This window comes from Aulostomus chinensis, chromosome 13 (assembly GCF_037954235.1).
Source record: "Aulostomus chinensis isolate RoL2024-O1b breed Wild chromosome 13, RoL_Achi_v1.0, whole genome shotgun sequence".
Lineage (NCBI taxonomy): Eukaryota > Metazoa > Chordata > Actinopteri > Syngnathiformes > Aulostomidae > Aulostomus > Aulostomus chinensis.
Window position 1 is genome coordinate 22,458,710 of NC_141332.1, and position 19,234 is coordinate 22,477,943.

The 19,234-nt window shown below is 40.6% G+C and overlaps 1 protein-coding gene across 4 annotated transcripts in view; it reads right to left on the bottom strand.

The window, feature by feature from the left end:
* Positions 1-11,676: 11,676 nt before the first annotated feature.
* The window catches only part of lingo2 (leucine rich repeat and Ig domain containing 2), a 196,531-nt gene continuing 188,973 nt past the window's right edge, over positions 11,677-19,234 (bottom strand). For all 4 annotated transcript variants that reach the window (XM_086222135.1, XM_086222133.1, XM_086222134.1 and 1 more), the window contains one exon: positions 11,677-15,125. In XM_086222135.1, the coding sequence (XP_086078261.1) occupies positions 13,272-15,113 (1,842 nt within the window). In that variant the 5' untranslated portion in view covers positions 15,114-15,125 and the 3' untranslated portion in view covers positions 11,677-13,271. The remainder of the gene's footprint in view (positions 15,126-19,234) is intronic.

A 19,234-nucleotide genomic window follows, 5' to 3' on the forward strand; every position in this document is an offset into this window, starting at 1 on the left:
ACCTTTACCTCGCATGGAATTTAGGAATTTCACATGAATAAACAATGTAGTCTGATGGGATGGAGTAGAAAAAAAAACATGCCACTTTGAGAACATGTTACATGGGAACATGTTTGAGGTTTTGTGCGGGTCATTTTCTGCCCCATGGACATTTGTGAAGTGATGGCATGGAATGCCCCTGTATAGTGATGTCATTGGTCACAACATTCCCAGTATGGCAGCTAAATTAAGTCTTCATTTTTACCACTAAAGAAGTGCACTGATGGATGTTTGTGGAAAAAAACGAGTTGAGAAATTGACAACGCAGCAACAACCATTATTCCTATTTCAGCACCTATCTAGGTTGATCTTTTTGACCAGTTTTCACAAGCCCGCCATGTTGTACTGGTTTCACTATAAAAGTACTTGCTGCCGACACACACAGTCAGGTTTGGCTTGTTGCTAGCACATCTGCCTCCCACTCGGATCATGAGATCAAGGCCAGTGCAGGGCTGAGCATGACCGGTTTCAACTGTGCAAATCACTGGAATGAGAACTGCAAGCAAAATTTGAAAGAGATCCCGAGGTGAGTGAAAATTAAAATTAGTGACAGTCGAAAATGCCCCAAAGTCTTGGTTAAAAACAACAGACTGTCACCAGAGACACTGCTGAATATCTCACAATGTCTTGCTTCAAACACCCGTCCTGTGGCCAGAAACATTGCTCATAATGTCACCTTTTTCTAAAAAAACACCCAGTTACTGTGCACTCATGTAAAGTGCCATAATCATAATGCCTGGCTATAAACACTCAGGTTTTTTTTGCCAGAAACACAGCAACAACTGCACATCAGGCTTGTTTTCTCTCTTGAGACGTCAGAGTAAAACGATACGCTGGGTGTGTACATCTGGTGTAAAATGCTGCAAAACAGTCAAGCGGTAATAAACAAAATGATGTTTGTACTCATACTCCTTTTGATGAGACCACATGTCAAAGCTTTGCTGCATTTCAGCTTGCGAGAACATATTAATGGGCACAGGCTAAATGGTCATGTTGATGTCCAAAATAAATCCTCGTCCTGGAAAGTGAGGTGACAAAAAAGGTTAAGAAGAAAATGTGCTACTGATTTTTCAGTGCACATTTTACACTGAACACTGCTGGCTTGAAGTCAATGTCCCGACATCTATTTGAATAGATTGAGATCAGACTCATAATTAAGGGACACACTTTCAGAAATGCTCTATACTCAAATGTCCTCTTGCTCCATTCTATCACAAGAACAGGAAATAAAGAAAATGCCACACACTGCACTCCGTCAGGTTAAAGAATGATCAAAATCAGCAAATCTTTACACAGATTTGAGAAGGCTGCCCTTTACATCCCACTATTTAATGCCAAAAAGAGGTTGTGTTTGTAGGCTCAATATTAAATGAATTTTCTGGAAAAAAGCTCCCTTATTTACTCAGAAGAATAACATATATATCTTTGTGTTAACTGGGTTATATTTTTACTCCAGGATGGAGAATCAATCAAATGATGGTTATACATAAAATGGAAATTCAAATCATGTTTTTGTACCACTACATGCATAACCAATTTAACAGAAGTTGGATTGCGACTTCAATTTTTTCGTTTTTTTTTTTTAGATGTATCAGTTTCTCTCTTGATGTGCTAACTATCAATCAGAAGTAAAGTATGTTGTAATTTGTACGGAAAAAAAACTGACCTTCGGGTTTTGACGCACATCATGTACCAAGCGACAAAAACAAACGAAAAAAAAAAACTTTTGAGAAGATGGCACACATATTCACTTCGCTTTCTTTCCCTCTACCAGCATGACATACATCCATTGTTGAAAAGAGGCAATTTCAAGAGACCTTGAAAACAAAGCAAGATCCCTGATGGTACGCCGAGCCGTGAAGTAAACTGTGTTGCTTGGTTTCAGTTCACAACACAGTAACAACTGGCTCTGACGCATTCACAAATGAAGACAGATTGCGTATGATGACACAAGTCGAGTTCAATTCGGTCTTTGCCAAAAGGGGCAAGTGCTGAGGGAGAGAGATGTATCGTGAGCTTTGGAAGTTAACTCAATATATAACAAAGCCCAGAGGTGTGGCTTTGATCTCCTCTTGCAGCGAGTTGTGACATTCCCTGTTCCGGTCTATCTGAACTCAGGTAGCTCTTCACATAATAGCACAGCAAAAAAAAAAAAAAACCTTCATCTCACAGGCGCAATAAGGAGCTCTTGAAGTCTCTCTGGACTTTGTAAAAGCAAGAAGATGAAACAACTGGTTAAAATTGTAATCTTCGCTGTTTTCAGTTTAAATGGGAAGAGAGCGGAGTGGCGCTGACTTGGGCCTCCATGCACAGTAAATCTCTTATCTCTGTCTCTCTCTTAACACAAGTGGGTCAACTAAATTCCAGTGCAATCAATTCAAATGCTATCAGAAATGCTGCTTTATTTTCCACAGCTGAAACATTCAGTATAATTTGTTAGCAAGTTGGATAGATGTTGAGTTTGGAATTCTTGTCAGATTGCAAACTAGAGAGCACTACGAAAGCCCTCCATCGTGGTCCCGGTAATATTTTCTGAGAAATCAATTACCAAAAAAAACAACAACATGCCAGTCAAACAGAGGGTCATAATGTTTATTTTCCTGGAAACAAAACAAAATAAAAAACATTATGACCCTCTGTTTGACTGGCATGTTGATGCTTGAGTGCACGCCGTTATGAGAGAAGCAGCACGAGCTTGTGATGAACATGAAAGGCAGGACTCCAGCTCATTACTCAGAGTAATACATGATGAAACATTGTGTTTCAACAACAACAAGTTAAAATAGAAGTTAGATTGACAGAAACGTCAGTCAAAAGACACCACAGATATCAGAGAAGCTGCCTAATGAGCTGATCTGAATCAGCCGGGAGGCTTCAACTGCAGTTAGAGGTTACCATGGCGATGGTAACTGCAGCTATATCATAAAAAGTCGGAAGAGCAACGAGCTGCAGGAAAGAAACCCTCCACTTGATACTTTCCCTTCTGAAAATCCCGGTCGCACACAACACTGGAGGTGATGCCAGTCACTTGGATGGTCACGAAGTCAATTTGTCAGTCTGTTTATGTAAAGAGGATGAATTTCCTGCTATCCAGGCTGAAGATTATGCATAAAGGGAAATTGGGGCTTGACCTCGGACTATTACATCAGTTGAATAACACATTTCACATTGTTAACAAAAGAGAAAAGTCATCTACCCTGTGATTTGGATCAGCTCCTTCTGAGGCTGCATGATGCATCTCTTGTCCTGACAGACAGAAACAGCACTGAAAACATAACCCAGATACGCAGATTGCTCGTTTGGTCTGGCCTCATGGCATGTTTGACAAGAGCTGCAGCTCAAAGTCCTCGTCACTGTTCAGATTACAATGAATTGCACACTTCTCATCAGAAACATCCCCCCTGCAGCAGCATCAGGCAGCTGCAACCAACTCGACCAAGTCTGTCTACTGCAGTCAACCACGGTATTAGAACCACTCTCATCCAGGACAAGTGAAGATTGGAGAACCTTGAGAAGCTACTACTGATCAACCCTTAGTTTGGGAAGGCTTCTGTGTCATTCTAGCAGTGTGATCAAGTTCAGCTTGAGGATTTAACTGTCACAAACAACCATGTGGCCTGCAGAAAAGCCAGCAAACAAAGTAGAACTACCCAAAAATAAAAGGCAGCAGAGGGATGCTGTCAGCTGAAGGAGAAGATAGAATGAAGAATTAGAAACCAGGAGGCAAAAATCAAGCTCAATAACTGCAGTATATAATCCTCTGGAAGAGCAATGACATGCCGGTGTGTCATGACTGAGGTAACAGCACAAGAGCAGCAAAGTAAAGGCGAGTAACACTTCTATCCAAATACCTAAATAGCAGGACCTCATCACTTGTCGGAAATAAATCTCAGCAGCGGGTCCTTGAGATGTAATGAAATGAATAAGCTTGCAAGAGTTTCCCCAGAAACAGCAAAAAACAAAAGATGTAGCCATCTCAGCCTGAGGAGAGCAGACGTAAACAAACAGACATGATAAACACCAAAACAGTTCAACTGCCACCAAGTTAGGTTAGCTTCAAGCTAATTGGCTTTCCTCACAAACAGTAACTAGAGGGACAAGACACACACCTGCACCCACAAAGAACTGTAAACACCAGTAATTAACTCCACCAATGTTAGCAACAATGCTAACCCTTCCAGCAGCTTACTGTGCTTCATTAGCACAACTGTGAGGAGCCAGCAAAGTTGCTGTCTCTGGGAGAAAGTTGGAAAAACAGGAAACAGAAGCTGAGCCACATAAACAACAGCAGCAGCAGCAGCAAACAAACACAGAAAAGGTTTCAAAAAGACAAATAAACAAAACAAACACTGGTCCACTTAGCTTAAAAGGAGGTGAGATGGTCAGCTGTTTCAGGTAATATTTGCAAATTCCTTCCGTTGTTGATGGACAGTCGGTTGCATGACGTCGGCTTCCCGACTCTTTACTCCTCAATGTGTTCCAAAACCCCGAGCATGAGCGTTTCCGGTCACCTGCTGCTGCAACAGGTGAGTGTTGGTGTGAGCTCAGCAATCAAAATCAAAGCTCGGTGCGCCGGTGAAATACTTCCCCCTGGGTTCATCCACCGCTGTAGCTGATTTTGATCACTGGAGGATTAAGTTCACCAGTAAAAGAAATAAAATATAGATCCTTCTAATGAAATATTACTGAAAATGTGAGTTGCACAGAGTTTTTGTTGTTGTTGTTGTTGAGTTCAACAGGTGTACTTGTGTAAGAGCCAAGGCATAATCAGTTAAAACACTGAAATATTTTTAAAAAATATGATAATAATAATTGGTGTGTGAACAGTGATTTCATTTCAATTTACTGTCAGAATTAAAGGTATGATAATGAGAGGTGATTGGCTGCTGCCAGTGGACTTTTGTGGCTTGTCTATACTATCATTTATAACTTATTAGTTGCCCATAATTCATCTGAGTCATGGCAACATCTGCCATTCAGCAATGACAGACATTCATATTGTTAGAGCAGCTGTCAACATAACTTTTCTAACTTACTTTCAACGTATTTTGCCTGCATCTCGTGTCCTCATGTCCAAAGGCTGTCGACATGCCCCATCTCTTCCTCATCCATGTCTGTCAGGCTCTGTGACCCCGATGTTTAGGTGAAACATCCATCACCATGAATATTTTCTTGTGTTGTTTGTTTTGTTCTTGTGTTTGCTCCAGACTCCTCTGAACAACTTTCTTTGCAGGATGTCGATATCAGACCCTCCAGTTTCGTGTATGGACTGAATTTTTCATCAGACTTTTGAGTTTTGATCGTTTCTATTGTTCCTTGTCTTCATTAGTGTGTCATTTTTAGTGTATAATCTTGCTGAACCCTGTTTTTGATTTTTCCAGCCTTACTTTGTAATCACTCTCCTCTTGTGTCTTTGTTGGCCTCCCTCCACTTGTGTGTGTGTGTGTGTGTGTGTGTGATCACCTGTGCCTTAGTTAATCAGCCCTGTCACCCCCTGCTCTGCTCCTGCTCTTGTTGTCTTGTTGACCAATCAGTTCCTTCCTGCCCTTAAGCTCTTCCGCCTGTTTCTTGTTTTCTTTTTGAATTTTAGTTTTTCTTCTTCAGTTCTTCAGTTCTGTTTGGCAGTGTGGTTCAGTCCTGTACTTGCACCAGCAGCTACCTGCTGTGTCTCATCTGCTTGTCCCCTTCACATCCTGCTTCCACGCTTCATCACATAAGGAGGAAGGGGTGGTCAACCTGCCCCTCAAATAAACAACAACAATGCACATAAGTGTAACCCTAAACTTTTAAAAAAGACTGCTTCCAAAATGTCATTATCTCATGCGGTTATGGTTGAGGAAACATTATGGTTTTGGTTGAAATTATATGATTTGGCATTTGTTGAAATTAGAGGTAAGAGTGGGTCAGTGTAGCAGACAGCAGCTCAGTCCTAAGAAAAAGATGATATAGCTTAAGCCTTTTTTTGGTATACAGATAATGTAAGGTCGGCCAAATCAGTCGTTAAACATCATCATATCAGGTACATCCAATATCGTGCATCCCTGCTGTCTGTCCTACCTCCCAGCCATGGTCAAATCCAACAGTCCAGCTCAGCCATTGCGCTCATTTGGACAATTAGTCTTGCTGTCAGTCTGAGGACTCTGGTCCCTGACCCTAGTCAAGGCTCTTCTCTTTTTGTGTCTGAATGAAGTCATCATTCTGACACAAAGAGACTGCTGCCGAGTGAAAAAACACTCGTACTTATTAGTCATATTTAAAAAATGAATAAATAATGCATTTTAAAAAGTTGCATGTGAATCTGTAGTTCCTGTCATTGTCGGTTGCTATAAAGTTGTTTGGAGGAACATCTACAAAAATGAATGTCGTAATTACATTTGGAATTTCAATAATCAAGCAAGAAGAATTAAGGACACATGGACTTGTTACAGAGAAATGTTTAAAGCTCATTCATAATGACCACCATTATATTTTAAAGTAACTAATAACACTAATATGGAGCAAGAGGGACATAAGCCAGTTTGCTGACACGATAAATTGTGAAGTACTAGTTTTTGAATGATGCTGGGGCAGGGGAAATGGCCGTCTAATGATATTACAATGCTAAATCCACTTTGGCAAGCGAGTTACAAAGCAGTGAGCAGTGATTTAAAAACATCCCAAGGCATCACGTAAGGAATGAGAAGTGCTAAAGGGATGGCTACCCTGACTCTACTGGGTCATTGAGACTACTTAATGTGGTGAAAGAGAATTGAGAACAAAGAGATGGTGACGGTGAAGTTTTCACTGAGGGACCTGCCTGGTCTCAATTACGGGCGTGAGAATAACTATATCTTAAGTCATTTTGCATGTGATAATGATGCACATTTTGTTTTCACGCATGTGATTTTATGCCATTGAGTCTCAAGGGTTTCCATAGTACAGACGCGGTGCCATTTAAGGCTGAAATCTCCCGAAGAAGAGAGACCAGAAATGTTTCTAGTGACCAGCCTTCTTAGTAAGACGTTCGACAAATTCAGCAGTTGCTAATGTTACTATAAAAATTGCATTTCCTCAACCTAATCAAGTAGTTTTGTGCATAAATCTAAGCAGACCTTACACAAGTCTTTCTAACCAAATGTAAAATATCTCCTCCGACAGGAAGATGAATTTGTGTTATCTATGGTTCACAGTCCATCTTTCACCCTCCTGCTCTGATCTCAATGGTGAGATCACCACGTGATTCTGTTATCGCATTGCCTGTTTCTCTCAAATGTCTTCAGAAACATACTTTAATGGACAGCAGGTTGAAAGACAAGACTTTTTTTTTTTTTGTAATCAGTGACGTGGCAGGTGACGCGCCGTCTCTTCACAGTAAAAGTTTATGTGGCCCCAAAATGCCAAATGGAGAACCAAAAACATTTCGACACGACATGGTGAATGTCCTTAAAAGTGGCGCTTTTTTCTACATAATCCCATGGGACCGTGTTGGGGGAACAGTTAATATCATATTAACTGTTTGCTTTGTTGCAGATTACTGGTGGTCCATGAATCAGCGAGTGACTGATGATCTGTCCTCTGCTCGGTGAGGACAAGGCAGCAGAACAGAAGCAGAAAATTGACTGTACCTAGGGATGGAAGCAGCTCAGGAGTGAGTCAGAACTTCAATGGACAGTGCACTCAACAGAATGTTAGGGTTTTAGAAGCAAGAAGCACATGTTATTACAAATGTCTGCACACCTTCTGTGAGATTAAAACGAGAGAGGAAAACGATTTCAGTGCTGGTCTTCCAAAGTTTACTCTTGATAGTGTAAGTAAAGGGATTCCAACTGAAATTAAACAAATTGAGAGAAGCAAATTTTCACAATTTGAGTGGGTGGACTCCTTGTACAGGTGTGAACCTCCTTTTTAGGACACACCATTTTTCTCATTCTTTTGTATTTGTTTTGAGGTTTCCATTTCGTCATTATTTCCCTTTTCTTTTCTCTGCCTGGTGTACCTGAGACTTCAGAGTATTAACATGATATAATGACACATGAACTTTTTGAGGCCACTTTTTAATCAAATCGGTTCCACAGAGTGTCTTGGTTTGAATCCATGTTCAAATTAGATAACTGCGCTGGTATTCAAAGCATGATATGCCTCTCAGCTGGACCAGCTGCAACGTAAGTGCTGAAGTAAGACCAATTATCTATACCTACCTGTGAAATCTCAAACGATGGATGCTTGTGTGACATTTAAACATTTATGAGGATGAATGGGGAATATATCCTGAAGGCTGAACTTTGATGGAGTCAAACCCCACTGTGAGAGGGCTGCCCATGCACAGCTTTTAATATACTCTCATCGTTTCTGCTTCAAATTTCAGCATGACTTGCAGTATCCACATTGTTATATATATATATATATATATATATATATATATATATAATATACATGAATACACCAGTCAAAAGTTAGCAAGCTGGTGAGACTTGGAGAAAGTCCATAATTTAATTTCACAAAGGGGAAATATTGTTTTTACTTCACATCTCAAATCTTCAACGATGTTCTTCCATTTCTTGTATTCGAACAATTTTGTATTTACCTCGAAATTTTTCGACTGTCGTTCTGCTGTCTTCCTCAGAGGCGTCACTGGCCCTGATGCAATGTGTCTTATCAGCTGTTGTTATGTTGGCGTGGCTGCTCTGTCACGTCTGAGGAAGACTGCAAAACGACATTCGAAACATGTTCAGGTAAATACCAACATATTTCGCTTGAGTACACGAAATAGAATCGTGTACTTAATATATCTGTCCTGCAATTTATGGGCCCTTTCATCATGAACCAATTACATAGGCAAAGAGTTCAATTTCCTAGCTCTCCTCCTCTTTCATGACTGAGTTTCCCAGAAAGGGCAAAAGCATAATTACAGAATGCAGCAACACACTAACAAAGAAATATTGACTCAGTGTGAATTGTAAAGGGACTTATGTTGCTAATAATGTTTTCTTCTCTGGAGACATCTTTCAACACAGCCTTCCGGTTTTAGATTTAAAAAGAAAGGAATAACTCAAGTACAATCCAATATATCTGCCTTTGTTTTGTGAGGGAGGAGAAAAGACGCTGTCTTAAGTTCCAGATCAACTATGATGCGCTGGGTAGCAGGCGGTGGGTTTATGAATGCCTTTCAGCATGTGCCAAAGACTGTGCACACTGGGGTTTGTGTTTTGTTTTTAATATGGTGGATGCTTCAATGAGGAGATGCATAGCGGCACATGCATGTCTTCCTCCTGCAGCCAGCTACAATTTTTGGACCTCGGGTTGGAACTGGAGTCGGCTCACATGGGAGCTCATTTGGCAGACCAGCTTGTCACTAGGGAGCGTACAGTATGAAAGGCAAACCTAATGAAAGCACACACGTCCAAATCCTGCCGGATTACATCTGTCCAGACTTCAGCTACAACCAACTCCTCTTGTACGTCAAAGAAAAAAACAAGACGCCACTGTTTTCAGGGCTTTTCCCTTACATGAGTTGCAGGTCTATATGATCTTTCATGCGTCTCATGGGCTTTGTGACCTCCGGAGCGTGGAAATATTGAAAACCTGGTCTTCAATTTCATAAAGTCCTCCCCCTCCCCCTTATTTATTTATTTACTTTTTGCTGATAAGGGTTCAAAGACACAGATAAACATATCCTTATCCATTGTTTAACATTTCCCCATGGGAAACGGTGCATTCATTCACAGCCAATCTGCCATGTCCATGTGATTTTTGTGGTGGATGGGTGGGTGTGAGCGTAGGGGGGAACACTTTGTTGGTTTTGTATCCTTGCAGCTTCTTAAAGGATTCCCTTGAGGTTCTACATGCCAGTTTAGTAATGCTGCTGTTGTAGAAATAGTGTGTGTGCGTGCAATTTTTATGTTTCCGGCTGCTGAATGTTGGTGATAGGACTCTGGGGGTTGTAATGTCTAACGGCTGGTCGGCCCACCACTTTGGTCCACTGACTTTTTCACATCTAAAGAATACATTTAGACATTTGTGTTTTTTTAAGTGAAAGGTCTAAAGAGCATGTGTTTCCGTGGAGTTTTAACACACAAAAAAAAAACCCAGCCATTCGTGCTCCCTGAAGTAAAGAGATGAATTACACTACCCACAGATGACCGTTGACTTTTCCTCTGGTGTCTTCAGACCGTCAGAGCAATACCTGGAAATAATATTGACTTGCATCTTGAATTTTCCCACAATTTCAATTGTTTTGTATCCATTTCAAGACATTTTTCAGCATTTAGTCTGAATAAATGTCCAACTGAAGTTCAACTTCTTACCTGTAGAATATTGTGTAACACTGCTGTAAATTAACTTTAATTAACAGTGATTAACTTGAGACGTCAGTTTTGGGAATTTTACCATTGCAATCAAAACCAAGAACTTATCTAATTCAAGATGAACTGCCTTTGTCATTTTAAGCCAAGATTCTCTGTTTTGCAAAATGATCGGCACTCAATCTGAAAACACGAGTGGTCACATCACTCAATAATAAGAGGCTTTCAGAAGCAACTCAAATGTACCACTCCGATAAAAATGCGGTCAATTACAGTGAAGGAGTCCATATAATACAGAATGCTGTACTCTGTATATCACCATGGAAATGCAACTGATGCAGACTACAGGACTTTTTTTTCCCCATAATATTGTCAGTGTATCCCAGAGAACGACATGTCTGATCTTTTACAAGCCAAAAAGTACCTCATGTAGGCCAGACTAATTCTTGCAGTGCTCTTTACGCCATGGCATACACTGTATAGACCATATGAGTGTTACTATAGCAACACAATACCTCATTATAAAACAAGGATGTAAGGGGGTTTAACTCACAAGCCTCATTGGTACAGAAATGCAAAGTAGTGCTCAGAGGTTCAGCAAAGAGAACATTTTCATGTAATTTGACTAAATGAATGCTTTGGATGTGTACATCACTGACCTACAAAGTTAACTTGGATGAGCTGTAGTATTTGGTGCTCTGATTTCTGAAGCAGCCCGGAGGCTACAGGCTCAGAAACCAACGTTTCTCCGTGGTTTTTAATGAGACTCCGCAAAATGGCACGAGAGATGGATGCTTTGCAAAGCGAGAAGAAAAGGTGAAAAGGCAGCCAATATTTTTGATGTGTCATAGAAAATGGATTCAATTATATCAGTGGGATATAATTCTAGTACATGATACAAGGCTTTTTGCAACTTTTCCAGTGTGTATGAACATATTTCACTTCCTTGACTCATGTTTTGTTTGTGTAACTGAATTATATACAGCATATATATTTAAAAGCAATTTCATCTGTTTAGACATTTAAAAAGTATTTATCCAGAAATGCCTTTCCCTGTGTGTTTTTTCTCTTTTCTTTACACAGAAAATCTCCAAAAAAACTTCAACAAAACATTCTTCTCCCAAAAGTGGAATAAGTACACTGAAGAGGGACTGTAAGAAGAGGAATTCATTTCCATTTTATCAGATTTCTCACAGGCAAAATGATAAGAACCTAAATGTGTGTTCTTTTGGAGTCCAATTTTAAACTATTTCCTGTGGTAAATTTACTACAGTATCAGGATCATTATTACTTGAAAAGATGGTCAGACCAGGGTCAAGTCTGTAAAGAGAATAACTACATTCTCCAGTAGCAGAACTGTATCAGTCAGATTTTAATCAGATTCAGTCCCCTTTTTTTTTTAACAACACGCTTAACTTCAATTTCAACAGCAGTTCATTAGCTCATGGGTGGTTCATGCAACAATATTTTAAGATATAGGTTTCCATTTCAGGTTTGATTTCATCTCCAGTGAGGTTGAAGCCTTATTGCTCCATTTCAACTCTTCAACAAGGCATGCGAGGGAGATTTGGGCCAATACCGTGTGTCTACTGCCACTTAACTTTGCTCTGCAGCTCTGTATTTTACAGCATTGCAAAAGCCACGCCCATGTTGCATTGATGGAATTTTATGGTACAGGAACTTGGAACAACTCGTCATACATTTAAAAATTTGGTTTCATGAATTTGTGTCATTACCTGGATTTGTCGTTGCTATCATGAGTACAAGGTTCAGAAGACGACTGCATTGATTAGGGGAAGGATGAGGAAGATTTCCTTATATATTAGCCAATTAGACAGACTCTTTGGTACAAATACATCTTCATTTATTTCACATACATTTTTTTTTTTTTACTTTTACTTTTGAAATTTTCACATCTAAATGATTCAACAACAAAATGAGGAACTACCACAACAAAGTCCAAATTTCCTACAAGGGAAAATGATGCAAATGTCATTGTAGCAAAATTGACACATGTATTTTGCCATCCAGCAAAGGTATATTTAAAGGAAGAAAAAATAGACAACAATAGGACAAAAAGGTGGTTCATGTACTTTGACCAATACTGGCTCATTTTTTTTATAATGATCCAAGTATTATGCTAGATCCTGAACGTGACTGAGGACAGATTTTTGTCAAATGCCCAACATTTTTTTTTTTATAAATATTTTTTTTCTTCTACTTCCATTGATAAATTATATATATTTATTCATACGTAGGAGTCAATTGGGGGGAGGGTCAGATAATCACCCATAGAAGCCCTTTCTGAATCCATGGAAACTTCAAAAGTCTGGAGAATGATCTTAAACATGTGGGGTTATATTAAGTTTGGCTAATGCATCCCATGAATATTGCTATGAATAATTCTTTTAAATGAGTATGTACATACAGTACACGTACATAATGTAGCATTAGGTACACATATGCAAAGTATTTAACATAGGAAATTATGGTCAATTTCATTGATTTGTTCAGTGAATAAGCATGGCGCAAGACTAAACAAAGTAGGTTAATAGCTTAGATACAAATTTGTACTGTACATGGTTCAGCTGAGGCTTTAGATTCATCCCAAAATTGAAGGGTGTTCCTTTTTGGGCATATAAATTTCAAAAAGCAGATAAATGACACCTATTCCCTGACAACAGTTTTCACTCATCATCCAAGTTGAAGAAGTTGCCCACAGGCAGTTATGCAAGAGGATGTCCTACTATGCTTTTCAATATTTAAAACATAAAATCCAAGCGTTTTATCGGGATCCAGTGACTTATGCTCATCTTGTGACGAAGCCCCAAACTTTTCGCTACCACTCTTCCTGCATCAGTGGGAAGTTCAGTAGTCTTATTTCCAAAAAAATACATTGTACTTTGGGCATTTCCACAATCCAGATTCTATAAATCCAGATCTATAAACATGTCACATCATTTTCATGTTAAAACGATGAGGACCAGCTTGCCCCTCTGCCGAGTCAACACTGGTGCCGTTAGACTTTGACCTAGGCACATATTCCACATCTATGTTGTTTTTATGTTTTCCTTTCCCTCTGCTCCAAACAAAAAGGAGCAGGAAACAAAACAAGACCATTCCCAGGAATGTGAAACAACCCATAGCTGTTGATACTAAAATAGTCTTTAGGTCCAATCCGAGGGTCACACCAATCGTCCCATTGGCAGTGGTGTTGCTGGGATCTGTGTAGTACTGGGTCCTGTTTGCGTACAGCGATCCAAGACTTTTTACCGCCAGTGAAGTCATCAGGGTGTCGTTCCCAGCAGTGTTGGAAGCAAGACAAAGGTACACACCACTGTCTTGTACCTCTGCTGACTTTATCTCCAGTGTACCATTGCTGTAGACGGTAACCCTTCCATGGCTCCTACTTGTCAGAACACGTCGGCGTGGGGAAACCCAGGATAGCATAGGCCTTGGTGTCCCCTCAGCAGTGCAGGGCAACAATGCATGCTGGCCTTCATCCACAGTGATGGTTTGTGTTTTATTCTCTCGAATTTTTGGCTTGGTGCATGTAACGTAATAGGAGAGGAGAGTTTCCTTAAACTCCTTAAAAGGCCTGCCACGGATACCTTCAGGTGTACTGCACTCTGGCTGGGAATCCCCAAAGAAGATGGAGTGCCTCTTCTGTAAAATCCACATCAGACGACAGTCACACACTAAGGGGTTGTTATCAATCAGAAGGACCTCCAGAGCCTCAGGGGATTGAAAAACACCCTTCTCCAGAGTGTCCAGACGGTTGTGAGAGACATTAAGAACTCGGAGGCCCCGCAGACCCTGGAAGGCATACGGTTCAATAGTGGTTAGCTGAGCTCCAACTAGATGAAGCTCTCGAAGCCGGATCAGTTCCATCAGCATTCCCCCTTCAATATGCCTGATGCGGTTGTGTGACAGGTTTAGGTGTGTCAGGTAGGGCAGATGCTTCAGTGCTTGGTAAGGGAAGGAGGACAGGTTGGTGTTGGTGATAAAAAGGGTGGTCAGGTTGAGGCCATGCAGGGTATTGGCTGGCACATGATCAAGTGAAGGCCAATTATCTATTTCTAAATTACGCAGCCGGAACAACTTTTTGAATGAATATGGATGCAAAGTGCTGATGCTGAGGTACCGAAGATGGAGGCTGACCAGGTTGTGCAGGTGGGAAAGCGCTTCGGTTGGTACAACTGTCAGGTTGCACCTTTCTAGGGTGAGTATCTCCAGGCTTAAAAGTCCACTGAATGCACGATGGGAAATGTAAACCAGGTCATTGTCACCCACTTCCAAAAATTTTAGATTGTGCAAGTCCTGGAACATGTAATCCAGGAGGATGACGATCTTGTTGTCACTAATATCCAGTCGTGTAAGATTTGTTAAACCTGCAAAGACACCCAGAGGAATGAGCTTGATACGATTGCTCTTCATACTGAGTGAATGCAGGGTAAAAAGGGCGTTGAATGCTCCAGGCTCCACATAACTGATAATATTTCCACTGAGGTCAAGTTCCTCAAGTCCAGGAAAGGCAACAAAGTCATCAGGGTTGATCATTGTCAGCTTGTTCTTACTCAGGTCGAGGATCCTGGTCTCGGTTGGGATACCATCTGGGATACTGGGCATACGTTTGCGATGACAGACAACCGCCTTGCTCTGCGCTGAGCACTCACAGCGCGAGGGACATCCCAGGGTGGAACCCATAAAGACTGCCACGAGGGCCAGTCCCAGGAATGGTTGCCAGCATGAGACGACCGTGTGCAGCATGACTTTGCTCATACAGTCAACCATTCTGTCACGGTTCTGTGTGAGAAAAAGAGACAAAAAAAGAAAGAAAGAAGTTAGTTACTGTCTCAGGTTATGACAGGTGCGTTTCTGCAGAAGAGAACTGTTTATAGAATTTAAAATGTTATCACTTAGGTGTAGGGGGCAGCATGGCTCAGAGGTAGAATGGCTGTTTAGCAACCAAAGGGTCGCTGGTTTGATCCTCACCTCCCCAGGTGAGCATGTCAAAAATACTGAACCCCTTATTGCCCTTGATGGCCCTGCAATGGACTGCTGACCCGTCCAGGGTGAACCCCGCCTCTTGGCCAATGTCAGCTGGGATAGGCTCTAGGCTCCAGCCCCCCTGCAACCGTTAATGCATAAGCGTTATAGAAAATGGATGGATGGATGGATAGCTGAGGTATATCAATTGAGAAAATGGCCTCATCTAGCCATTAGTTGTTCTCCTTTTTCTTCTGCTGCCTTTCACCATCAGAAAAACACTCAGTATCATGTTTGTTTTTTTTTTAATTCTGAGCCTTGAGGTTGTTTTTTTGTACCAACAACCATCGAATGGCATTTGTGAGTGAGGTGGAGCACACTCTTGGGATCTCCTCAAGCAATAGTTTTATAATTTTGACACAGGAGAAATGCAGATCTTTGACAAACAATTCACACCAAATTGTGAAGGAAGGATCAAATAAATGATACATTTGTACAAACGTGATCTCAGGTTACAAGGAGAACATTTGTAGACAAGAGCAAACAAAAAAACAACAAGAATTACAACAAGAACAGTCTAGTACCAGGTTTTGAATGGGTGTTGTATGTGAAAACCGGCTCCGGGCCGTCTGGCCGAACTGCCTCGTGTGTGTGTGTGTGTGTGTGTGTGTGTGTGTGGGGGGGGGGGGGGGGGGCTGGGACACTGTTTAGTGTATGTTTTTAGTGTTTTTAGTGCTGCTAATGTGTTGCTCTGCCAAACAAACATAATAGGGTCTTCGCCTGAAGTGCCTTCAGGCTCAGGCCCTAATGAATTACTAGACAGTAGTCAATGAATGTTAACTGAAGGTGATACTGAAACACAAAAGCACATACATAAGTACTGTATATCACACAATGTAAAACCTGAGTTTGACAACATTCTCCATTTTTCAAAGCAGGTTAGTGCACTAGAACGTTTCGATGTAATTTAAAATTTTGACATGTTGCAACATCAATGAAATCTACCAAATTATTCCTCATTCTCCTAAATTTGAGTGAGCTTATGTTGCATCAGGTATTGTTTTGTATTGCTAGGTTTTGCAGGCTGTTGTTGTCTGCCTCAACTGTCTGTCACTCTCCTGTCTCAGCAGAAACTGGCAAAACATACCACTAAATGGAGAAATCAGTGCACTTTCTGCATGTTATGACATATGAAACGGTAGGAATGTACAGTAGACGTGGTGCTATCTGAACCATAATGGATGAATATAATCTTTTCTTGAGATGGATTGTTGACATTTGTACTTAACCATTTACCAAATAAAGTATATGTATTGTAGCTGCTGATGTGTTGTAGTGTGTAAAGAGCACATGAACACTTTGTAGTTTTTCCCCCTCACACACACACACACACACACCGCTGTAGACATTCACTTGAATTTGTAACTTTTTTTTTTCAATTGTTTTGTTTTTAGCTGTACGCTTCATGAAATCAAAATAGTAAATGATGATGTACAGTCAGTGAAATATTGCCATGCATTGTATTTTGACAATCTCATTAAACAATTTGTGTCTCTTAGAAGACCCTGGGGAAGTCTTAACTGCCAATAACAGATTTGGGGGATTTAATGTTGTCGACACAAACATGTTGAATCTCTTTGTGACTCTGCACGTATAAATCTGTTGGCAATACTGAACAAAAAAAACATATCTCCTGGAGGAAACATCAAGTTGGCTACAGCAACAGAAGGACAGTCAAGAAATCAGTCTTGGGGAAAAAAGATGGCTGTTTACACAGTTCATGGATAAATGCATCCAAACTAGATTGTTGAAAGGCAACATTTTTGGAAGAGCATGACTACGATTACAGGAATTATCACAGAGACTGTGAAACACTGCAAAGGTCTCAGACTGAACATTTTCTAATCCAATTTTAATAATTCTGTCAGTCTGGCAACTCATGGGTAGGTGTGTTAAATCCACCATTTTGGATACTGCAGCACTTGTGGAGTCAAATGAACCAAAGACAGCATAACATATAACCACATGAAATTGTGTAAAATGTAGAGAATCAGCACAGGTTGGAAAACATCACGAAATTACCCCCAATACTTTTTTTTTTTATAAAAAAGAAAAAGACCACAGCTGCTCCATTCCATTCTAATTGATCTTATTAGATTCAGACACACAAATGACACAAGATATATTGGCACTTGCAGCTGATGTGTCATATTTTTTCATCTCACCGTTGCAGAATTTCACATGAAAGCTAAAGCATCCATCCAACCATCCATCAATTTTTTATACTGCTTATCTGTTAAGGGTTGGGGGGGCGGGGGTTGAGCCTATCCCAGCTGACACTGGGCGAGAGGCGAGATTCAACCTGGACGGGTCGCCATTCCATCGAAGGGTCATCAGGAACAATTAGGGATTCAGTATCTTGCTCAAAGATACATCGACATGGTCACCGGGGGAAGTGAGGATCAAAGCAAACGACCCTCCAGTTGCTAGACAGCCACTCTACCTCTGAACCATGCTGCCCCCTAAAGCTAAAGCAGATCATTGTAAATATTTATGGATATATGCTGATTTTCCATGAATCAGAGCAGATATATGAGCTGAATACACTGCTTACCACAAACAGAGTGGTTGACAAAGACAGGATTGTGGCACATGAAAACCACCCATGAAAGAAATCATCTGAATGTTAACCTAGGCACTGGATATATTTGCATATTAAATAAACATGTGAAGGCCTACGAAATCAGTTCAAATATAAAGATTTAATGCATCTTCATCAAAGGCAAATCAAAAAGTGCTGAAGATCTCGTGCGCAGACTCAGAATGTCACATTTTAAAATACACATATCTCACACAAAACAGCATAAAAAGCAGACATAGTAACTTGAATCAAATACTAATATGCATTATACTGCATATAGGTAGTGACTGCCTTTTGTGCTATCATATCTGCAAAAAATATATATTTTAATGGGATTGGTCATTTAGTGATTTTCACTGAAATGTTCAGCTTAATGTGTTTTTGCTGTTCCTTGCCTCTAGTTTGCTATAAAGCTTTATAGCTGTAGTTAGTGGGCACCATATGGCAGGCTCTCCATTGCTGCTGACTTGTGAAACCTCTGAAAAATATTCAGACAACTGTTTGTTTGACATCCTTTTATTTGTGACGCAAGGCTAAATTCTTTCTCCTGACAACATTAAAAGTTGTATGCTCTCATATATTAAGATTAGTACTTTGCCAACAGGTCCTGGAGGCAACTCCCATTAAACACCTGCGATTTCACGTCAATTATTCCTGAATGTCGGGTAAAAATAACTTTCAAAAATGGGGTTTCCAAGATCATTCTGGGAGGACTTGGTCAATATTTGTCCTCTTGCTGTTGGCTCCCAGGGTTTTGACACTTCAAATACAGTTAAATGAGGTTTTACACACACACACACACACACACACACACACACACACACACACACACACACACACACACACACACACACACACACACACACACACACAGTAACTCCTTACCCCACATGTAATGGTGATATAAGTCTTTACAACAGATTCCGTCAACATAACAACCACCTTGTGCGCTCTTGCCGGCCACATGAGCTGCAGCACCACATGGTTCTCTTGTTTACTAAGAGGGTGTCTAATCAGTATAATGACTGGATGTCTTCTAACAGTGAGTAATCAGAGTAAGAGTGAGCCTTTGATGTGACCCCCCTCACCTGGCCTCTGCTGAATGAGAGAACTATAATGGAAGAGCATCATCAGTAGCACCAGCTGAAGTGTGTGGTGCCCTCATCAAATGCCGAATATCATTAGAAAGGTGCTCCGGAATAACAACCCCAAATAAAGCCTGAACTATCCGCTCATGCAGGGTAGGTTCTTTTTGTGTAAGTGAGAGTGTATCAGCTGCTGTGTA